General features: G+C 34.1%; 1 protein-coding gene across 2 annotated transcripts in view; it reads right to left on the bottom strand.

The window, feature by feature from the left end:
• CDH18 (cadherin 18) overlaps positions 1-22336 on the bottom strand; it is a 466620-nt gene that overhangs the window by 91449 nt on the left and 352835 nt on the right. For both annotated transcript variants that reach the window (XM_004422693.2, XM_087443160.1), the window contains exon 6: positions 6354-6541. In XM_004422693.2, coding sequence (XP_004422750.1) covers positions 6354-6541 — 188 coding nt within the window. The remainder of the gene's footprint in view (positions 1-6353; positions 6542-22336) is intronic.

Here is a 22336-nt window from a genome sequence, read left to right on the forward strand (position 1 = left end):
ATGAACAGTAAGAACAAAAGTTGCCCCATAGCAGTTCTCTGTTAAAACTTATTACAAATAGTAGTAGATTTCATTGAATTGAAACTTAGACTGCTCTCTCTTTAGCTTCTGGCTAAGCAGGAGAACTACTTTCCAGATATTAAAACCTTATAGAATAAAAATAGTAGCTTGACTGAGATTTTGATAATAAAATCCCTAATGAACGTTCAGCTTTTGTAAATAGTTCATTAGAATTAGGAACCTATTTCTTCTTATGTATAAATTGTACTCGTGCATTTGCCTGTATGTGCATTTGCAATGGTTTGAGATGGCTTATTTATTGCTCTTTGTTGTCTGCATACCCAAAACTTTAAAATCTAAAGGCAAAGAACATCCTGACTCTTAACCTGTCACTCAATGCCAGGCTAAGTAATGACAGAGAAAAATTAAATAAACACAATCCGTTAAAAAACCAAAAATGTGGTTATTTGGGATAGACCTGGTAGTGTAACAGTTGAACATATTTAATATTCTTTTCTCTTAAGATTAACTTAGATTTTTAAAATATACTTTTATGGGGCAGCCCGGTGGCATAGCGGTTAAGTTCGTGTGCTCCACTTTGGCGGCCCTGGGTTCGCAGGTTTGGATCCCAGGCGTGCACCTACTCACCCCTTATGAAACCATGCTGTGGCAGGAGTCCCACATATAAAGTAGAGGAGGATGGGCACGGATGTTAGCCCAAGGCCAATCTTCCTCAGCAAAAGGAGGAGGAGTGGCAACAGATGTTAGCTCAGGGCTAATCTCCCTCACCAAATAAATAAATAAATAAATAAAATATACTTTTATAACGTATTATGTTTACTCTTATGATCCATCTCAAATAATTTGTTAAATGAAATGGTATAATGATCTTTTACACAACATAGAGTATGAAAATTAAAAAAAAATACAAGTACCTGGTTGCAAAATGTTTAACTACAATAGACAGGGAGACCCTTGTAACACATATGGAAGCACATTCATGGGAATTATCAGTGCATTCATAGTGAATTAATCAGAATAAGTTCTTCCTACTCTATCAGACCTAGTAAATTTAGGAAGGATATGGAATTGCTATGTTTTCTACAGCAAGAAATTAGTGAAATGCATACTATGATATGTAAAACAGAAAAGATAATCCAAAGAAGAATATTTGTGACTGAAATATATCTGGAAATATTGCACTACAAAGACAATATCAAACTTGAACTCTGGTAAAAACCCCTTTTTTGCAGAAGAAGGAAGGGGAAGTAGGATTACCAAGAAACATGAATGACAGAATGTGCATGCGATGCAATATACACAGGATATTTCATTCTTTGTGTGCTTATATGTGAAATGGATGACATGAAATAAAGGAAGACAGCAAAATAACCACATGGAGAGGTCTGGAAAGTGTAATTAAAATTTGGTGCATGTCGGGGTCGGCCCAGTGGAGTAGCGGTTAAATTCGTACATTCTGCTTCAACGGCCTGGGGTTCGCCGGTTCGGATCCTGGGCGTGGACCTACTCAGCGCTCATCAAGCCATGCTGAGCTGGCATCCCACATAGAAGAGCTAGAAGGACCTACAACTAAGATATACAACTATGTACTGGGGTTTGGGGGAGAAAAAAAAAAGAGGAAGATTGGCAACAGATGTTAGCACAGGGCCGATCTTCTTAAAAAAAAAATTGGTGCAAATAGAGGAGGAAAGGAAGACAAGAAGAAAAGTAGATATTGAAGTATTATTGTAATTATTAGCCAGATATAGCTTACAGCACTATTTTCACCTTATTTTATCTATTTTTAATAATCACCTTGTAAAGTGCTTAAATAAGAAAACTGAAGATTACAAGACTTGAGAGAATGTCATAGATCTCTTAAATGGCAGGACAAAAATTTGCATTTCATCTGACAGTAAAGATCATATTTTCCACGAACCTTCATTGACTTGAAGACAAGTTTAAGATTCTTTGGATTCAATTAATAGGCATTGTATATATAATTAAATAAGCTTGAAAAAGGGAAGTGATGCTACAAATGGTATCGCCAAAAGTCAGGAGACCAAATCGGGTTGGAATCTTGAATTAAAAAAAAAAATTGGAACCACTGCTATAAAGATTGCCAATCAATATAGGGACCCCAAGAAGAGAAAATTGATATAGGGACCCCAAGAAGAGACTCTGAGAAAGACTGCTAAGAGGCAGCACAGCCCTAGCTACAGAGCTTTGTGTCAGAAGAAAGAGTGCATCGACTTGCATTCATCCTTATCTTTCTTCCCCTTTCTGCCCAGTCAGGCTCCATTAAACAATGAATGAAAGTTCTCAAAGCGTATGTACAATGTACCACATCACGGACCGGTGAAATCAACTTGGCAATTTTCTGATGAAGGAATGATATGGACAGCAATGTGCAGATGCTCCTGAAAGCTGACTTACAGAGCAGTGCTGATTTTGATCTTTGGGGAGATTAGCTGTTCCGCCTTGCTGGCTAAGGTGAGCTGCCTTACAGATTAAATACAAAACAGGTTTTAAAGGACAGTTCTATCCATTCCCTGCCATCTGAATGAGTACCTCTTAAAAGTTAAAATCGACTGAGTTGTATAGTTATTTTTCAAATTGTAATTATATACAACATAAAGGATATAACAATGAAGTAACTCTGAGACTGATAATCCTAATCTGAAGGATCCAATAGTCATATGAATGCAGACATTAATGCCTCTTAGAGGAAGTGTAGACTGCATTAAAAGTAAATTCAGGGAAAAAAGTGAAAGGCAATTTGAACTCATTGGCAAAATTATTTTTAGTACATCATCACTACCATTTACACAATTGAAAAAATTCTCATCTTGAAAATACCTATTGTATGTGTGTATGTGTGCAATATAGAATGAAAAATATTAATTAAATATATGTGCACATATATGCGCATATACCATTTTGTCTTCATTTTTCACGAACAACCTCAAATTAATTGAGGCCATGCAGGATGGTAAGATCCACATTGTCCTTAAGCCCACAATATAAACTTGTGTTTCAGATCAGGTGTATATTCAAACCGTTTATCACTATCCTCACTTTTTTGAAAATATGATGTAAGTTCCTACTTTATAAAGACAATATTCCTCAATAGGCAAAGATCCCCTCCACACACACACACACACATACACACACACACACACAGACACACACCAGCTAGATCACTGAAAACTTATCTTCAACCATTTACGTCTCCCTCCTGTCTGGTCTTCTCAGGAAAGGAGGCGTACTATTACGGGCTGTTTCTTCCCACCTGTGATCAAGATTCTATACGGAGCCATCTCTACCTCAGTGCATCTTATTAAATCAATTATTCTCTCTTTGGTATCCTCAGTTTCATGCCTCTACTGACATTTTGCCCATTGGCATAGAAACATACTGTCAGTCTCTCAACTTACGATTAAAACCTTCATTCTATCATGTTCTCGTTTATTTGCTTCATAATGTTTCTCCCCCACTTTATTACAAAGCTTCCCAAAGAGGATGGTGTGTTTCTCCTTTTTTTCTCCCATTTCTTTGCTTCTCATTTTCTTTCCACCACACTAAATTTGTTCTTCTCTTCATTGTAGCAAAGGATAAATATATATTTTTCCATCCAAGTATTTGAAAGGAGTAATTGTTCAGACTCTGAAGACAGACTCCTGAGTTCAACTTTCTATCAATGAATTTCTATTTGAGTATGATTCTTTATCTTTGTGATTCAGTTTCTTTAGCTGTGATTCAGTTTCTATTTTATTAGTGAGGATAATAACACTCTATGATCATAATCTTCTAGTGAGGTTTAAAGGAATGATAATAGGTGTACCAACTCAATAAAAACTTAGAAAAAAGCGCTTAAAATCCATCCTGACACAGAGGAAACAATAAGTGTGAGTTGCTGTTACAATTATTGTGGTGACAGTGATGATGATGATGATGAGCTAAAAACTGCTAGTGACAATCACCCTGTCCTCTCTTTTGCCAAATCCAATTAATATTGATAATCCTAAATTTGTTTTAAGTTTCTAGAATACGTCACATTTTTTTTTTTTTTTTTTTTTTTTTTTTTTTTTTTTTAAATATTTTATATTTAGAAACTCGAAAAACCAGATTAGAAGCTAAAATTTAAGAGAAAGAAAAGTTAGATGGTGAAATTGGATTGATCTGGTATATTTTCCCCTTCTGAAAAGAAATAAATTATATAAATAATTTTTTTTTTTTTTTTTTTTTTTTTTTTTAGAATACGTCACATTTTTAATGACTATCTTCCTCCTGGATAGCGTTCCTTGGGAATTTTCAATGCCAAAATTCTCTTCTATTTTTTGAAATTTTCTTGCAAGACCCTATTTCTTTCTTGCCTTCTGCTTGTTTCTTAAATATTGGTGTTCCCTAGGATTCCAGATTCATCCTTCAGAAAGAATTATTCACCCATTTACCTGGATTTACCTGAGAGAAGAAGCCATCCAAGGAATGAAAAGCAGGCAATCTTCTCTTCATCTTTTTATCCATGTTACATCCATTAATTACTCTAGTACTTATTGAATGCCTACTCTGTGTCAGAAAACATGCTAGACATTGGGAATGTAGTGATGAGTTAAAAAATAATCTTGTCCTCATGTAGCTCACATAAATAATTAATCAAAAATGTGAACATCAAATGAGACTTTGTCTCATTTCCTGCTTAGGTACCTTCAATGGCTTTCCATTGGGTGAAATTTAACAAGGTCTTGTGTGCTCTTATACACACTAACTTAATCCCTCACTCTGCTCCAGAGTCAATGATTTTATTTGGTTCCTTAATGTGCCATGTTCCACTCACCTCAGACTCTTGGTGCATTTTCTTTCCTCTTCCTGGAATGCTCATCTTTCTACTCTTTGCCTAACTACCTCCTAAGTTTCTTTCAGTTCTCTGTTCACCAAGGCTGAATATCAGACAGGATCAAACACCCTAGATTTTGTTTTCCCAATAGTACCGTATAACTCTTCTTCATAGAACAGCTTTTATTATCTATCTAAGAATGTATGTGATATTTAATTGATGTCTGTCCAGTTCCATGAATTGGAAGCTCTTTGCAGGCAGAGACTGGCTCTGCTCACCCTTACATGGCTCATGTGGAGCACAGCAATTGACACATAAGAGGCACTCAAAATACAAATATTTGTTAAATAAACATATGAAAACTGACTCTTTATATCATCACATTTTTGACCCAGGTTTGACAATCTCAGGAAACAAAGAATAAAATGAGATAATATTTTAGGGAAAGACATCAATATTTTACATAGACCAGTGGCGACTACTGCTCTGGAAGTATTTCCTCACTTTAAGTTCTACTTTGCAGGCCCCTTTTGTAGCATCCAAAAGACAAGTTAATCCTTAATTTTAAATCAATATAAAATTGTGATTATTAGAATTAATGAGATTTTCTATTATTGCTAATAGAAAAGTTTATACAAAACACATCAGTAGATAAATAGATAGCTAGATGACAGACGATACAATAGATAGAGATTGATTCACTTCAATCTCTACAGCAGCACATCAGGATAAAATTTCTCAGCCTGTGTTATGAATATATTCTACAGTATCTAAAGAATCATCTGGAGTACTTGTTAAAAATGCCGATTCCTCAGCCCCACTCCAGTCTTTCTGAATCAAAATATGTGACGGTAAGGCCTAGGGATCTGAGTGTTACTAGATTTCCAAGCTGAAATTGTTAAACATTTAAAGACTGAAACACACTGCATTATCAGTTACACTTCAATTCTTCTTTGCTAATTGCCTGTGTTTCACTTCATTTCTACAAGGACATGAGCATTATATACTCTTAAAAGCGAAAAGCAATAGATTAAGGCCAATGATAAATCCTTAGACATAAAAAAGAATAGGGGAGAGGTTAATGGTTTCACTAAAGCTGTCTTGATGTACCCACGACTGTCAAGCAAAATTCTGTCCCCTAATGAGTGTTGGCTAACATGGTGAAGATTTTTACAGTAGTTAGAAAAAAAAGCCTCTTAATGTCACTTAGTACAACATAAAGAAATGCCATTAATAGAACTGGCATTCCTGATAAATCTGTTATCTGAAAACAAAGTTGGGGGGCATATACATGGTGTGTTCTACATCAGATCTTCCCACCATAACAAAATATATTTCCTAAGAGAGGATCTAAAGAGTCAGAGAAAATCATAATTAAAATATAATTACATCTCAAAGAGGAAATATTTTATCATTTTAATGATCTGACAATATGTATTATTCATACCTCTGCCAAATCTCTATTCATGGAACAATGGGTGAGTCACCTAAATTACTAACGGTATGTTCTTTTTACCTTCTTTAAGGAAAGGATCCCTTCTCTGGTCTCTTTGTCGGTGGAGATGGAGAATATCCCAACACCATCACCATTAATGATGGAGTACGTCATGTCAGCGTTTGAACCAGTGTCTGCATCATTGGCCTTGATTTTCCCAACAGCTGAACCAACTTGAGCTGACTCAGGAACATATAGCTGATAGTGCTCTGAAAAATATTTCATATTAAACTTATTTGATGATAATAATGCTCATAAGACAATAATCTTACAAGAAAAAGATATTAAAATATTTAAACCACATATTCAAATGAATATTATATTAAGTAATATATAAAATGGATTTGTTTTCAGATTTTAAATATTTCTTAGTATACTACTTAGTAATGAAATATTATATTTATATAAAATTTAAAATATACATAAAACAGTCCACATGAAAAGAATTTGTAGATATCTGAGTATAAAATATTTTTCTAGCTCTACATCCATAAACAACAGAAAAATAGATAAGGGAGGTCAAGTTTGCATTCTTATGTTGAGCCAAACCTGAATTAGTCAGGTATTAGTGTAATCCCCAGTGCATTTCTCCCTCCTTATAGCAGGTGAAGTTAAAATATGAAAGTATGAGAACTTATAATTCAAAGTGAAAACAGAGAGAAGAATATATCCTATCTACAAATATGATTATTATTTTGATCAATAAACTTAAGTTTAGTGAAATGGGTTAGTCATGATAAAGAGAGATAGTGAATGTATTTATACATTTATTTACCATGTATTCCTGGTCAGCTTCTAAAAAGATTTTGAAGTGGTTTTATAATAAAGTCATAAATAAAATAAGGTTATTAAAATTAAAAAAAGAATGACCAAGTTAAAGCCTGAGAAATTAAATTTAGTGACTACATAGGATGTTGCAGTATTTGTGATTAGCATTTATTTTGACACTATATATCCTATAGCCAACATTAAAACACTACTGAGTGTATATATTTCATTATCTTATATGCAGAAATATATTTTTCAGTATTTCCTGATACTAAATGTTTACACTGAAAAATACAAAATAGTCAAAGTTTGTCCTGATACTAATTTCTATAAGGAGAGTACAGGAACTTATGAAATAGACATTAAGAAGCATAACGGACCTGTCATTAGTGATTGTTTCGTTGATAAATTAGAAACATATCGATTAAAGAAATTTGTTATAGAAAATCACACATAGCCATATAAACAACAGGAACATTGAATTAAAATGTAATTTTATAACAGATTTTCAGCTATGACTAAATTAATGATGATTTAACATTATACACATATACATTTAGACTATACAGACAAGCGAATGTGGAGCCTCTCTGAGAATAATTTCCCTAAGCCAATATATTGTTAGCTGTGGTATGATAATAATTTTTTAAGTTAATATATCTGGTAAGTATATGGAGTATTCTAATTTGCTTCTAAAGATACAATTGTATGTTTTAAAGTGCTATATGGACATACTAAGGATTGACTTGTGTGTGTATGTGTATCTGTGTTTATTCATTATTCAACAAATATTTTTCCCAGTTCTCTTCTATAAAAATTTGAGATGCTACTTGTCATAAAATATTAATTTTTAGTTTAACAGTCCTCACCATCATATTTCCCGTGTAGAGCACCCTCTTCTGTGAAACACATGATCCCCTGACCTTAATCATGTGTTTTAATGAGGATCTGCCATATTGCTAAAGACTGTATCCCTCTTGATATAGTTAACTGACCTGAGAAGAGGATGAGACTCATGTTCCTGTAAATTTTTATAGGAGTCCTCCTTGCTTCTCACAGTTGATTGGTGAAAGGGTAGGCAGCTGATTCACAATGACCCAAAGAGAGCACATTCTCCAAAACATTCAAACTGGAACTAGGAAAGTACTTTAGTCTCTCTCTGTGGAAAGGCTGTGAAATGTTGAAAGGGGCTTCTGACAATGGCCCTGTTTCCAAAATTTATTTTGAGGTGCCTAATCTAAAAACACACATTCACCATCAGAAAGAAGCCGTATTAATTTTCAAAATATCATGATGTTCCAAAGCAGTTACATATAAACTAGGACACTCTTCTGTTCAAAAATATACATAGACAATTACAAAATAAATTAGAATATATCTCCTGATTTTTTTCTGAGATAGAGAGGCTAGGAGGTCAAGTTCCTGGCTGCTGTGGTCTCTAAATTCCATACTTCCCATAATTCTGTAAGCCTCCCAAAGGACTTCCAGCAAGTTAAGACTGGGAGGATGACATTTGCAAACAAAAGAAGTCTTAGTACGAAGAGATAAATAAGTAAATCACAGAATTATTATGGTGGTAGTATTACAAAGCAGGTTGTTTTTACAAAGAAAGTTGCAAAAAACTTTACAAGTGGGTCATAAAAGATTTATAGACCAGAAAACATTTCGGCTGAGTCTTACAAGAGGAAGCATATCTCTGGAAGAAGAAGATCATGTTAAAAGGAAGAACTGATACTTGCTGATACATTCTAAAAACTGCAAGTGTAGTAACTCTTCCCATTCACTATGTTCCATTAGACAAAATGGAGTATATTAAGATTAATATTTTAATATTTAATACACTTTCCATATAGTTGAGAATCTATGAATTGTAAATTGTGAATCAACTTTCAGTAGGCAGCTTCTAAGGAGGTCCTTGATGTTCCCTATATCCATGCCCTTGAGTAATCCCCTCCCCTCAATTGTTGGCTGGCTATAGTGACTCACTTCTAATGAATTGAATACAGCAAAATTAATGGGATGTCACTTCCAAGATTAGATTGTGAAATTACTGTGGCTTCTATCACGGGTACTCTCTCCCATTTTCTCTTAGATTGCTCCCCTGGGGGAATTCAGCTATCCTGTTGTATTGAAGCCCTGCCGAGTGGACCATATGGCAGGTGACTGAAACCTGACAACAATCATGTTGGTAAGCTGGAAGTAGCAACCATCCTAGCCTCGTCCCAGGCAAGCCTTTGGATAAGACCACAGCCCTTGATGCCAGCTACACTGGGATCTCATGAACCTGAATCTGAGGCACCAGCTAAGTCAAACTTAGATTCCTGATCTCTGGAAATTGTGAGATAATAAATGTTGGTTGTTTTACCTGCTAAATTTGGACTGAATTGTAAAACAGCAATAGATAATTCACACAGCTCCACTGCAATTGTCAGTGATTTGCCAAATCCAATGAACTCTATTCAGTTCTTGTCATCCCATGGTGCTTTGTGTAATGTGTGGGGAAGTTAAAACCCAAGCCAAAAGAAAACAAAAATTCAAACAAGCAAGCAAAAAACATGGTAACACATTCATTCTTGGAATAAGGTATTCAAAATGTTTCTTAATCTCCAGATCTTATTTTATAAAGAAATAAACTATTGCAGTCTCAGCCTATGCCCAAGGTGAACCACTTATCGTAATCAAATTCTCAGCTCATCCTCCCAGAGGATACCATACCATCCAGTAATCACACTCCTTGGTATTTACCCAAAGGAGTTGAAAACTTATATCCACACAATAACCTACACATGAATGTTTATAGCAGCTTTACTCATAATGGCCAAAACTTAGAAGCCATCAAGATGTCCTTCTGTAGGTGAATGAATAAGTACACTATAGTACATCTAGACAGGGGAATATTATTGAGTGCTAAAACGAAATGAGCTATCAAGCCATGTAAAGACATGGAAGACTCTTAAATCCATATTACTAAATGAAAGAGGCCAATCTGAAAAGGCTACATACTGTGTGATTCCAATTATATGACATTTTGGAAAAGGCAAAACTATGGAGACAGTGAAAAGATCAGTGGTTGCCAGGGTTGGCGTGGGGAGAGATGAACAGGCAGAACACAGAGGATTTTTAGGATAGTGAAAATACTCTGTGTGATACTATAATAGTGGTCATTATACATTATACATTTGTCCAAACCCATGGAATATACAATACTAAGAGTTAACCTAAGTTAAACTATGGACTTTGAGTGATTATTATGGGTCAGTGTAAGTTCATCCTTGTTAAAAAAATGTAGAAATCTGGTGATTGATGTTGATAATGGTAGAGGCTATATAGGTTTAGGGGCACAGGGTATAGGGGAAAACTCTGTACCTCCCTTTTAATTCTGTTGTAAACCTAAAACTGTCCTAAAAAAATAGAGTCTTAAAAAAGAGGATTATCTTTTAGAAATAGTAATTAGACATGAAAATGAAGATGCTCTGATACAATTCAAAAGAACAATTCTAAGTATGGTAGATAGTCTAAAAAGTGTATAATAAGGACTGTAAAATGCCCCAAAATATTCAAATTGATAAAATATATAATACCAAAGTATTCAAAATGTCTCCTAATCACTATAAATTAGCTGATAGAGAAGATTTATTTGTAAATCAAAAGAGATTTAGGATATTTTTATAGAACTTCTAAGGATTGAATGAATAGCCAGATCCTTAAAGAATACTCTAAATTCCAGGAGAATAAATATGGTGAGCCCCTTTTCCTAAAAACAGCTTTATTGAGGTACACTTGGTACACAAGGAACTGTACAGATTTAATGTGTACAATTTCATGAGTTTGGACATATGCAGACATTGATGAAACCATCACCAAAATCAAGGTAATAAACATATCCAACATCTCCCAACATTTCCTTAAGTCCCTTTGCTTTTGTTTCATTTTTATGGTAAGAACACTTAATATGAGATCTACCCTATTAACAAATTTTCAAGTGGACAATGCTGTATTGTTAATTTGGTGGCACAGCACATCTCTAGAAATTAATCATCTAGCATAACTGAAATTTTATACCCATTGAACAACTCCCCGTTTCCCACATACCTCCTGCCCTTGACAACCACTATTGAATTCTATGTTTCTATGAGTTTGACATTTTTGATATGTCATATAAGTAGAATCATGTAGTATTTGTCCTTCTGTGACTGACTTATTTTACTTAGCATAGTGTCCTCCAGGTCCTTTCATGTCACATATGGCAGGATTTTCTTCTTTTTTTAAGGTTGAATAATATTCCATTGTATGTATATACCAAAACAAACTAGGTATGGAAGGAAGAGGTAATAAAAGCCATATATGCTAAGTTTACAGCTAACATCATATTCAATGGCGAAAAGTTGAACATTTTCCTCTAAGATCTGGAAGAAGGCAAGGATGCCCATTCTCACCACTCCTATTCAGCATAGTACTGGAAGTTCTAGCCAGAGAAATTAGGAAGAAAAAATAAAAGGAATTCAACTAGAAAGGAAGAAGTAAAATTATCTCTGTTTGAAGATGACATGCTCTACAGGTAGAAAACCCTAAACACTCCACCCCAAAAAAACCCTGTTAGAATGAACAAACAAATTCAGTATAATTGTAGGATACAAAATCAACACAAAAATCCATTGTGTTTCTACACTAACAACAAATCAACCAAAAAGGAAATTCAGAAAATAGCCCCTGCTCAATAGCATCAAAAAGAATAAAATACTTAGGAATAAACTTAACCAAAGAGGTGAAATCACTGTGTACTGGAAACCACAAAACATTGATGAAAGAAATTGAAGGAGACACGAATAAATGGAAAGACATCCTGTGTTCAAGGATTGGAAGACTTAATATTGTTAAAATTTCCATAATACTCAAAGCAATCTACAGATTTGATGCTATGCTATCCTAATCACAATTCCAATGGCAATTTTTCACAGAAATAGAAAAATAAATCTTAAAATTTGTATGGAACTACAAAAGACCCATAATAGATAAAGCAATCTTGACAAAAAAGAACAAAGCCGGAGGTTTCACACTTCCTGATTTTAAAATATATTACAAAGCTCCAGTAATTAAAATAGTATGGTACTGGCATAAAGATAGACATATAGACCAAGAGAAGTAAACTCAAGCAAATAAGGTCAACTAATCTTTGACGAGGGTGCCAAGAGTAAACAATGGGGAAAGGATAGTTTCTTTACCAAATGGTATTGAGGAAACTAGACATTTACATGCAAAACAATGAAATTGGACCTTTACCTTACACTATACACAAAAATCAACTCAAAATGAATTAAGAACTTAAATGTAAGACCTGAAAATGTAGAATTCCTAGAAGAAAACACAGTGGAGAATCTTCTTGACATTGGTCTTGGCAATGATTTCTTGGATATGACTAAAATGCACAGGCAACAAAAGCAAAAATAGACAAGTGGGATTAAATCAAACTAAAAAAACTTCTGCATAGCAAAGGAGACAATGAACAGAATGAAAAGACAACCTATGGAATGAGAGAAAATATTTGCAAACCATATATCTGATAAGCAGATAATTTTCAAAATATATAAAGAATTCCTACAAGTCAATAGCAAAAAATGAATAATCTTATTAAAAATGGGCAAAGGATTTGAGCAGAAATTTCTTCAAAGCAGACATATAAATAGCCAACAGATAGACGAAAAGGTGCTCAACGTATTTAATTATCATGAAATGCAAATCGAAACTACAGTGAGAAATCACCTCACACCTATTAGGATGGCTATTATCAAAAAGGCACAAGTTAAAAAGTGTTGGTGAGGTTGTGGAGAAATTGAAACCCTTGTACACTGTCGGTGGGAATGTAAAATGGTGCAGCCATTATGGAAAACAGTATGGAGTTTTCTCAAATAATTAAAAACAGAACTACCACATGATCCAGCAATCTCGCTTCTAGGTATATATCCCAAAGAATTGACATTAGGATCTCAAAGAAATATTTGTATCCCCATATTCATTGCAGCATTATTCACAATGGCCAAGATATGGAAATAACCCAAGTGTCCACAGACATATGAATGAATAAAGAGAATGAAAAAAAGAGCCTGTCTAATAAGGTAAAATATACAGCGAAGGTGAAATTCCAGTGAGAGAATTATAGAATTAATAGAAGAGGAAATTGGGGAAAAAAACCAGAGATATTATGATAAAAGAGGATGAACTCAATGAGCTTTGGATGTCTCTAATAATAAAGATCACCAAGAATATCAAAAATAGAGCTGCTAGGAATTAAATAAAGAAACCAAGATCTTTTGGACTGGGGTCCTTCTAGAGTAGAAAGCATATTCTATAGAGACTAGTATACCATTAATGCCTACATATTTTATGAATATTTGTGTTTAACATAACTATAATATTCACATGGACTTTTTTTTTAATCCTCCAATATAATAACTTTACGTCCTGTCACATTTTTAGTATAATGGGAGGAAACATAAAATTATCCTAAAATAACAAAATATATCAGACACAACTTACTCTAAATACTAATTCTAACAAAAAAGGATGAAATACCAATCATGAAGACATATACCATATGGAATTACCTTGGAGAATTCTGATTACTGAGAGCCAATAGTCCATAAATAATTAGGTATTATCATCTTTGAATAATAACAATAATAATATTTGAACCTTTATTAACCTATTATTTTATGAGAATTGGCATTCTCTATAGGAGTGAAGAATACTTGGGAGAAACTTTAAAGGGTATAGTTCAAAATGTATGTAGAAATCTTTGACTAATAGCCTAAAGTTCTGCACTGCTACCCATGAAATGATTCAATCATGTAGAAAGAGTCAGTTTATTGTTTAGAGAAAAATGTACTGTTATCTAAATAAGATTAACAAAGGTCATAACTTAGAGAATCTTGGTATACATGGTGAATGATCTTTTGCCTTTCTGTATTATATTTATTCTGTAATTACTCTCTCTGGGAAAACGAAACAAGCATCCATCTTGGATAATTTTACAGTACAGTCTAATCAGCATTTCCACTGTTGCCAAAAACTCCCTCAGGGTACTCTGCTCGAGTTCACCAAAATGTTACATACTGTAAGAGTGTTATCCCATTTCCAAGAGGATTAAAAAAAAACAAACAACACTGAGATTGAGATTTCACACACACATATAAACACACACATATATACCCACATATTATATATACATATGAATACATATTATATGTTTGTTATTTAGTATTTCCATTTATGCATTAGCTTGAGATAGAAAGATCATATACTCAATTCTTCCTGTTGAAATCAAAAGGAGAGTTTTTTTCCCAGATCCTTCCTTTTCTTAAAGCGTTTAGTAGAGAAAACTTGTCATATACGTGACTATATATATAAAATATATATCTTGCATAGCTACAATGTACTTATACATTTAAAAATTTCATAATGTCATAGATATAATCACAGATCTAGTTGATATAATGAAGGAATTGCTTAAACAATAACTGTTATAGAATGGATAACAATTGAATAACCAAGCCTGAGGCAGGAGAGAGAAGCAGCTGGGGTCCGAAGAACCAGAATGTAGGGCTCAAGCCTGAAAAGATTTTTGCTCCATCTCTCTCTTTTCTTCTTGTTTTTGCATAAAATGTAAAAAAGTGCATTTAAAAAAAATGAAAACCCAAATCATCTAATATGTTTTAAAATGCAAGAATTTATTTTTCAATTTCTTTATTAAGAAAATAGTCATTATACTGCTTTTCATATAGCTCTGCTTTTATAAAAAATAATTATATTTAATAATTATGCTGCCTCAGTACATGCATAGTAAGTAATTTGGTATTCATACACACAAGCTACGGCAGAACAACCCTAGTTGTTTGTTTGTTTTGTTTTTTCTGAGGAAGATTTGCCCTGAGCTAACATCTGTGCCAATCTTCCTCTATTTTGTATGTAGGTCGCCACCACAGCATGGCCACGGATGAGTGGTGTAGGTCCACACCTGGGATCTGAATCCTGGCCGCTGAAGCAGAGCCTGCCAAACTTCATCACTAGGTCACAGGGCCACTCCCCACTCCTAGTTATTATTTTAGTACTCATCAACTATGGAAGGATGTTCTATCTGAACAGTGTAGCAATAAGAATCACTGAAAAAAAAAAGTCTTTCACGGTAAAACAATTTTTTGCTTTGTTGAGGGCTGAAGTAGGTAATGACTTGTTGGAAAATTATGTGATACAAAACCTCCTCCCAAACCAAACAAAGTGTCCACATTTGCCCTATTATATATTGTGTGGAGATGGGGATATAGTTTGGCAGAGGAGAAAACTACAATCAGCCAGCTGATCTAATGCTGGTAGGTAAACTCTTCCTGAATTTGTAACTTTAGGATTTACTTTGGGTCTTTATAATAAACAAATATCAACGGGATAGGTTTAGTGCTGGATGGTGTTTTAATATTAAAATATGTAGAGTTGTGTTTTTTTTGTGAGGAAGATCAGCCCTGAGCTAACATCCATGCCAATCCTCCTCTTTTGTTGTTGTTGTTGTTGTTGTTGAGGAAGACTGGTCCTGGGCTAACATCCATGCCCATTTCCTCCACTCTACGCGGGACGCCGGCACAGCATGGCCTGACAAGAGGTACATTGGTGCACGCCCGGAATCTGAACCCCGGGCTACCAGCAGCAGAGCGTGCTCACTTAACCGCTGTGCCACAAGGCCGGCCCCTGTAGAGATATTTTACTTAAGTTCTGAAACTTTTTTTTCCAGTCATAGAAGTATTCTTTCAAAATGTTTATTTTACTTTTTGTTGCTTTTGAAGAGATAGTTACATTTCATAGTTTTCCTCTCTGTCTTCTCCTACAGATAAAGTACTTCCTTGCTGCTTATTCTATAAAGAATTTTCCTTTTTTTCCTTCATTTTTATATCATTATTTTTATATTATTATTGGTTCATTTGATTTTTATTGCATCCAAAACTGATCCTAATTAAGCATTTTCAGCTTCCTAGAACTCCTAATTTATTTCATACATCTCCTTTTGCACCTCATCATGGTTTCTTTTTTTTTTTAATTATTTCAACAAAAATGTATTTATGTCAGAAACTTCTAGCCTTCTTTAATTTTTGTATTGAAGCTATTTCTGTTTCTATTCTATTAAAAATGATAATTAGTTTTCTAAAAAGAATATTTGGTGCCTATAGCTGGTTTATCCCCAGATTTCTGGGCATCTGTAAGATTAACTTCCCTTTTATTGCAGTAATTTTATAAGCTCCTAATAGTTCTGATTTTGTGACACAAAAGGTTTTTGTAATCTAATCTCATAAATTATATATACAAATATTATTATTATAACTATTATGTTTCTTAAATACCAGATAATTTATCTTTTCCCTGTGTTTATATGTTTTGCTTAAAGAAATTTAATGTTTTTGTAGTAATATTGATCAATTATTTTACATTTAATATCTTTGTTTTTTTAATCTTTCCCTCTTCTAATGCCGTAAAACAGTCTGATATTTTCTTAAAGCATAAATAACATATAAGTCTTTAGTCACTTTGGTCAACCTTCCGGATGTCAATTTGTCTACTTTCACATGGATGGCCAGTGGTAGCAATGCCTTCCATTTCCTAATATATTTTCATCTCTACCTCCAACCTGGATATGTAGCATGTCCCAGGGAACACGTGGGTCTGTTTCCTAAGTGCTCTACAAAGTCCACTAGATCTATTTGTCAAACGAAATGGATGTTGATATCTGTCAGCCCCTTCTCAATTGTTTTTTAAAAGTTCATGATTCTTTAAGAATTTGTACTCTTCCATATGAATTTTTGGGTCAGCCTAGATTATAGACTCATTCAGTTAACGTCACTTACCTTGTGCCAGCATAATTTCAAGTAATTGGAATACAGTAAACAAAACAGACAAAAATCTTCATGCTTATGGAGTGTACATTCTTATGAGGGAGAGAGAAAGTGGGCAAAATTTATGATAAAAATATAGAGTATATTGCATAGTGATAATGCTAAGAATAACAGATATAGCATATTTATTAATCAGCTGCTTATGTGTTGATTAATTACCAAAATATCTCAGTAGCTTACAACAAAAAATATTTAATTCTATCTTGCATTATAAAAGAACTATGACTAAGTTACAATTCTGCTAGGATAGGCTCAGTTCTAAGTGAATTTTCATTCCAGAATATGAGCTGAAAAAGCAGTCATTGGGAAGGCAAGATCATGAATGCAGAATGAAAACACTGACGTGCATTTAAAGATTCCCCTCAAACACAGCTTGTGGCACGTCTGCTCGTGTTCCATTGGCCAAACAAAGTCATTGGCAAAGCACAAAACTAAAGTAGCAGGGACATATATGCCACCTACAAGAAAGCATGATAAGAGAGGGAAAGGAACAAACAATTGTGACAAGTAATACAATCTGTTCACAGTCCACTCTCTAGTCACAAACATCTGTATGCCTCTTACAGGTAAAATCCTCTTACCTGCTCCCTGACACCCAAAATCTCTTTAAACCCAGGCACCACGCTTGAATTTCAAGATCTTGTGATATAATCAAATCAGAATGTGGCTCTTTTTGATCCAGAGAGCACTGAATTAGAAGGACAAATTATTTGCCCACCACAAACTCAACATGTAATTGGGGATGAATAAGAATAAAATAATAGAAATAAATACCCTATTTATTAGACAGAGAATGTCAGTGGTTCATAGTCATTCAGAAATTATTCTCTACAATCGTTACAAGAGTTTCTGTCTCTAAGGCTCTGGGGCTAACTTATTTAGCAAACTCTTTACATTTGCATTTTTAGCCCTGAAAGACATGAAATTTCTGGTTTATTCCTCTTCTCTTTCACGTCTATTAGAACATTGACAAATATTCTTTTTCTGAGCTCATCTCTTGCTTGCAGTATCTTATCAAATGCAGTTAACTCTCAACTCATACTACAAACATTCTCTTTTAAAACCTCTTCTCCTAAAAGCCAGGGCTTTGTTAGGTACATTTTCTACTTTCCAAGTTACCCCAAGAAAATGTTTACCAAAGCAAAACAGTCATTTCAGCGTTGTATAAGCTTTACTTTATGCTGTTTTCTTCTTCAAACACAATTCTACATACTTTGTTGTTGTGGTGGTGGTAGTGGTGTTGGTAACAGAAATTGATTCTAGGGCTGGCCCTGTGGCTTAGCAGTTAAGTGAGCACCCTCCGCTACTGGCGGCCTGGGTTCGGATCCCGGGAGTGCACCGACGCACCGCTTCTCCGGCCATGCTGAGGCCGCATCCCACATACAGCAACAAGAAGGATGTGCAACTATGACATACAACTATCTACTGGGGCTTTGGGGCAAAAAAAAGGAGGAGGATTGGCAATAGATGTTAGCTCAGAGCCAGTCTTCCTCAGCAAAAAGAGGAGGATTAGCATGGATGTTAGCTCAGGGCTGATCTTCCTCACAAAAAAAAAAAAGAAAAGAAATTGATTCTAGAGAGATGTAGAATGCATAATCGCTTTGTTTATTAATCAACTTTTGTTGTATCAACAGATGACTCCTGTATATCAATGATTTACAGCTGCAAACATGATTTCTTCTCACGTTACAGGAGAGCAGGGCTCTGGTGTGCTCCCCTCTATTAAGCTTCAGTGTCTTCTCATTAGGCTGAAGAAGTAGCTTCTTTCTAAGTTATGTTATCAGAGTGGAGGCCAAGAACAAGAGAAATTGAGCCAAACCATGCAAGCTCATTAAGCTTTCCACTTAGATGTGATTAAATGACTTTAATGACATTTACATGACATTTCACATGCCATTGACCAAGGCAAATTAATTGGCTAATGCCAAATTAGATGGAAAAATGTCTTCTACTTCTAAGAAAGCATGGCAGAGGCAGTGAGAGAATGAATAATTGTGAACAGATAATTAAATCTACTAGGGCAGGTAAGACGGATATCAAGTGCTTGAGGACGAGAAGTCAGTAAAATTCTATTCCAGACAGAATTCTCTAAGGAAGTAAGACAAATGAGAATGAATATTGTGGAATGATTGCAATCTCAGACACAAACATCTTAAGCAGTTTTCCAACCAGGTTCTCTGAATAGTGAACTCATTCTCTTTGATTTAATGTATATTTCAGCCTCATTTTTAATGCAATTTAGCAGGTTACAGATTTCTAAAGTGAGTTTTTTTTGCCCTTGTCATCAATTTTGAAGACAATTCTCTATTGTCATCTATAGTCTATTATTGTTGATGGGAAGCCCATAATGTGTCAAACTTTTTTGTCTTTGGTTTTGGAATTTTAAATTTCAACAAAACACATCCAGGTGATAATATTTTTCCACCCTGTTTGTGACTTCTTATGATTGTTTATCTAAGGATTAATATCTGTACTTATTCTTGAAAACTCTTATTCCAGTTTTTTTGTTTTTGTTTTTTGAATACTGCCTCATCATTCTCTCTGGTGTCTTCATCTGAAACTCCTATCATTGTATGTGAAATTTTGTTTTCCTCATATATATTTTGATCCTTCTTTTTTAAAAAAATTTCTCTCTGAGGCATTCTGGCTAATTTCCTCAGATTTGTCTTCCAGTTTACTTACTCTGTATTCAGTTATATCGAATTTCCTATTTTCCCAGTTTGTTTGAGTTCTTAAAGTCAATGTCTATATTGTGGCTTCTGTTGGCTAATAAATAGAGTTTTTCCATTTTCCATTTCAGAGTGAGACCTGGTTTCATGCTAGACACCTAACTTTAGTGATATCTCTAATAAATTCCTGTAATTATACACTTCTCCCTTTCCCAGGGCTAATGAGCTAAGATGCCAGCCCCTAGTGCCTACATCCTGCCTTATACTCCTTTTGGGCTTCCACAACATCAGCATGGCAATTTGTCACTTGTGCAACCATATGGAAATATAGATTAAAATCTACCGGGGGGAAGACTACAATTAAATCAGTAGCAGATGACACATAATTCCCTAAACTCTTATGATTCTAGAGTATGATACTTAGGCTTCACAGAACTCTACAACAGAGCTCCAGTAGAAAGGAATGCTGACTCCCGTCATGTTCTCTATAGTTTCAGAGTCAGGGAGACAGGGAACACTGGAGCACCCATGCAGATATGCAACAGTGGAAGCTCCCTTGCTAAGGAGGTGGCTGTGTTAGAAAGAAGGAGCATCTGGACTTCTGTAGCTGGTGCCAACTAGAGCTAACTAGAGCTAACTCATATCTATTGAGCCAGCTGCTTTCTAATCTACTGAAATTGATGTCCAGGTCCACTACAACTTGTCTCTCCTCATTACTCTAAATTTAAGCTCCTTTTTTGTTTTAGATATCTAATTGTTGTCAAAGCAAAATATTGATAGTTTAGACACCTACATTTCTTATCCTGTAATTATCATGAAGGTTGGTTCATTCCTGGCAACTATAAAACACTTGCATGGAAAAAATTAGAAAGTGTGTGGAAGAATTTTTTTCCTTGAATGAAATGTCTGTTACACCAACTGTCTACTGTAGAATCTTTAGCATTTTTGATGCCTTAAATTATTTTAAGGTAGCATTTTCTCTTATCTGGAAAAGTTAAATATATTGGAACAATTATGATTTAAATGCCTGGATGTGAAGCTTAGACTTGCTGAGATATAAGGTGGTACAATGGGCATTATTGAATTTTAGGCACCAAATTATTTATAGTACATTAGTAAAGGCTTTTTTTCTCTTAGTTCGAATATATGTGTATAATTTCTAAGTTATATTCTACCTCATTAGCAAGTTTTAAAGATATCTTCAAATAGTGCTTGTATTCTCTATTTTGGTTTTAAGACTATATAATTTTACATGGCATAGAGATACAGACATCATTATTTCATATTTTGTTTCTAAATGTGCCACAATTTCATATGCCATATGTGATCTTTTTTACATAATTTCTTAGACTGCACCATAAAATGCTAATGATTAGCTGAAGTACATTTAAGAAAGAAAGACTTGGTAGAAATAACAAAAGAGCATTTGGTTCATTGAAGCTTGTCCCTTTTAATACACTTTTTCCCCTGGATAGTATTGATGCTAATTGCTTTTAAAAGACCTTGTGTCTTTGCTTCAGTAACTTTGCCAAGTGAGCAAATAAGTCATTCCCTAAGATTAACCTCAGGTTCCAGTCTACAAAAGCTGTAATCAACTTGACCATTATATTTATTCTGACCAATTAATATTTGTCTTACATGAATAGTATTTACTTGAGAAAGTGGTTACCTATACATAAGATATATATTTATTTATAGATGACTTTGGGGGAAAATTGATTGATATGTATGTGGTTAGCACCTGTGATATCTGACTTATCCAGGAAGTCTGACATTATTGATAAGATTAACCAGAGAGTTCTAAATCTCCACTTTAAATTGTTTTATGCAGATATAGTTTACATTGAAAATGCTACTTTAAAATTTAAAAAAAGACACACAAGGAATCTGGAGTTTTCCTACATCCAAGATAATTGTACTGAATATTGATCATTGAGCATTACACTAAGCTCTGCCTGCAATGTTTTTAATATATGAATAAAATAAATGACTAATTTTACAGCTATTTGAATGCCATACATTAAAAGGACAATTGTCCTGTATCAGAATCTTCATGGTACACTGGAATAATATCTTTAAAATTGCTTAACCTAACACATTGTGTGTTATTATATATCAACATGCACTATTGCTAAGCTGATTATTTTATAAAAAAATTTTTCTTCAAAGTAATGGTACAGTGGGTCACTTTTATTTTTAACATTCTCTCACTTAATCACAAACATGACTCATAGAAAGCTGAAAGACTGTAAACTTGTAAATTCTAATTGAAAATCATTCCTAGTTTTTTTAGTGTTCTGTGAAGAATTAGAAATTGATCTGTACAGACTAACTGGTAAGAATAAAATTATTTCTAAGAAACATATGCCTAGGATCATAAACATGCATATCTATACGAAACAAAGTAAAGGAAAAAGAATCAATCTATAACTTTGCCATAGCATACAGCCAAATAGATTAAAAACAAATCATAAAACGGTTGACATGTTATCACTGGTAAGTTTCTAAATAGGACACCTCAAATTTTTTCAAAATATTAAACTTTAAAATTAGAAGAATGCCACAACCTTATTTATTATAGCTATCACCTTGTCTGAAAGAATATGCTCTACAGTTATATGTACCTTATTTAATAGAA

Source organism: Ceratotherium simum, chromosome 18 (assembly GCF_057802395.1).
Source record: "Ceratotherium simum simum isolate JZ-2026a chromosome 18, ASM5780239v1, whole genome shotgun sequence".
Taxonomy (NCBI): Eukaryota; Metazoa; Chordata; class Mammalia; order Perissodactyla; family Rhinocerotidae; genus Ceratotherium; species Ceratotherium simum.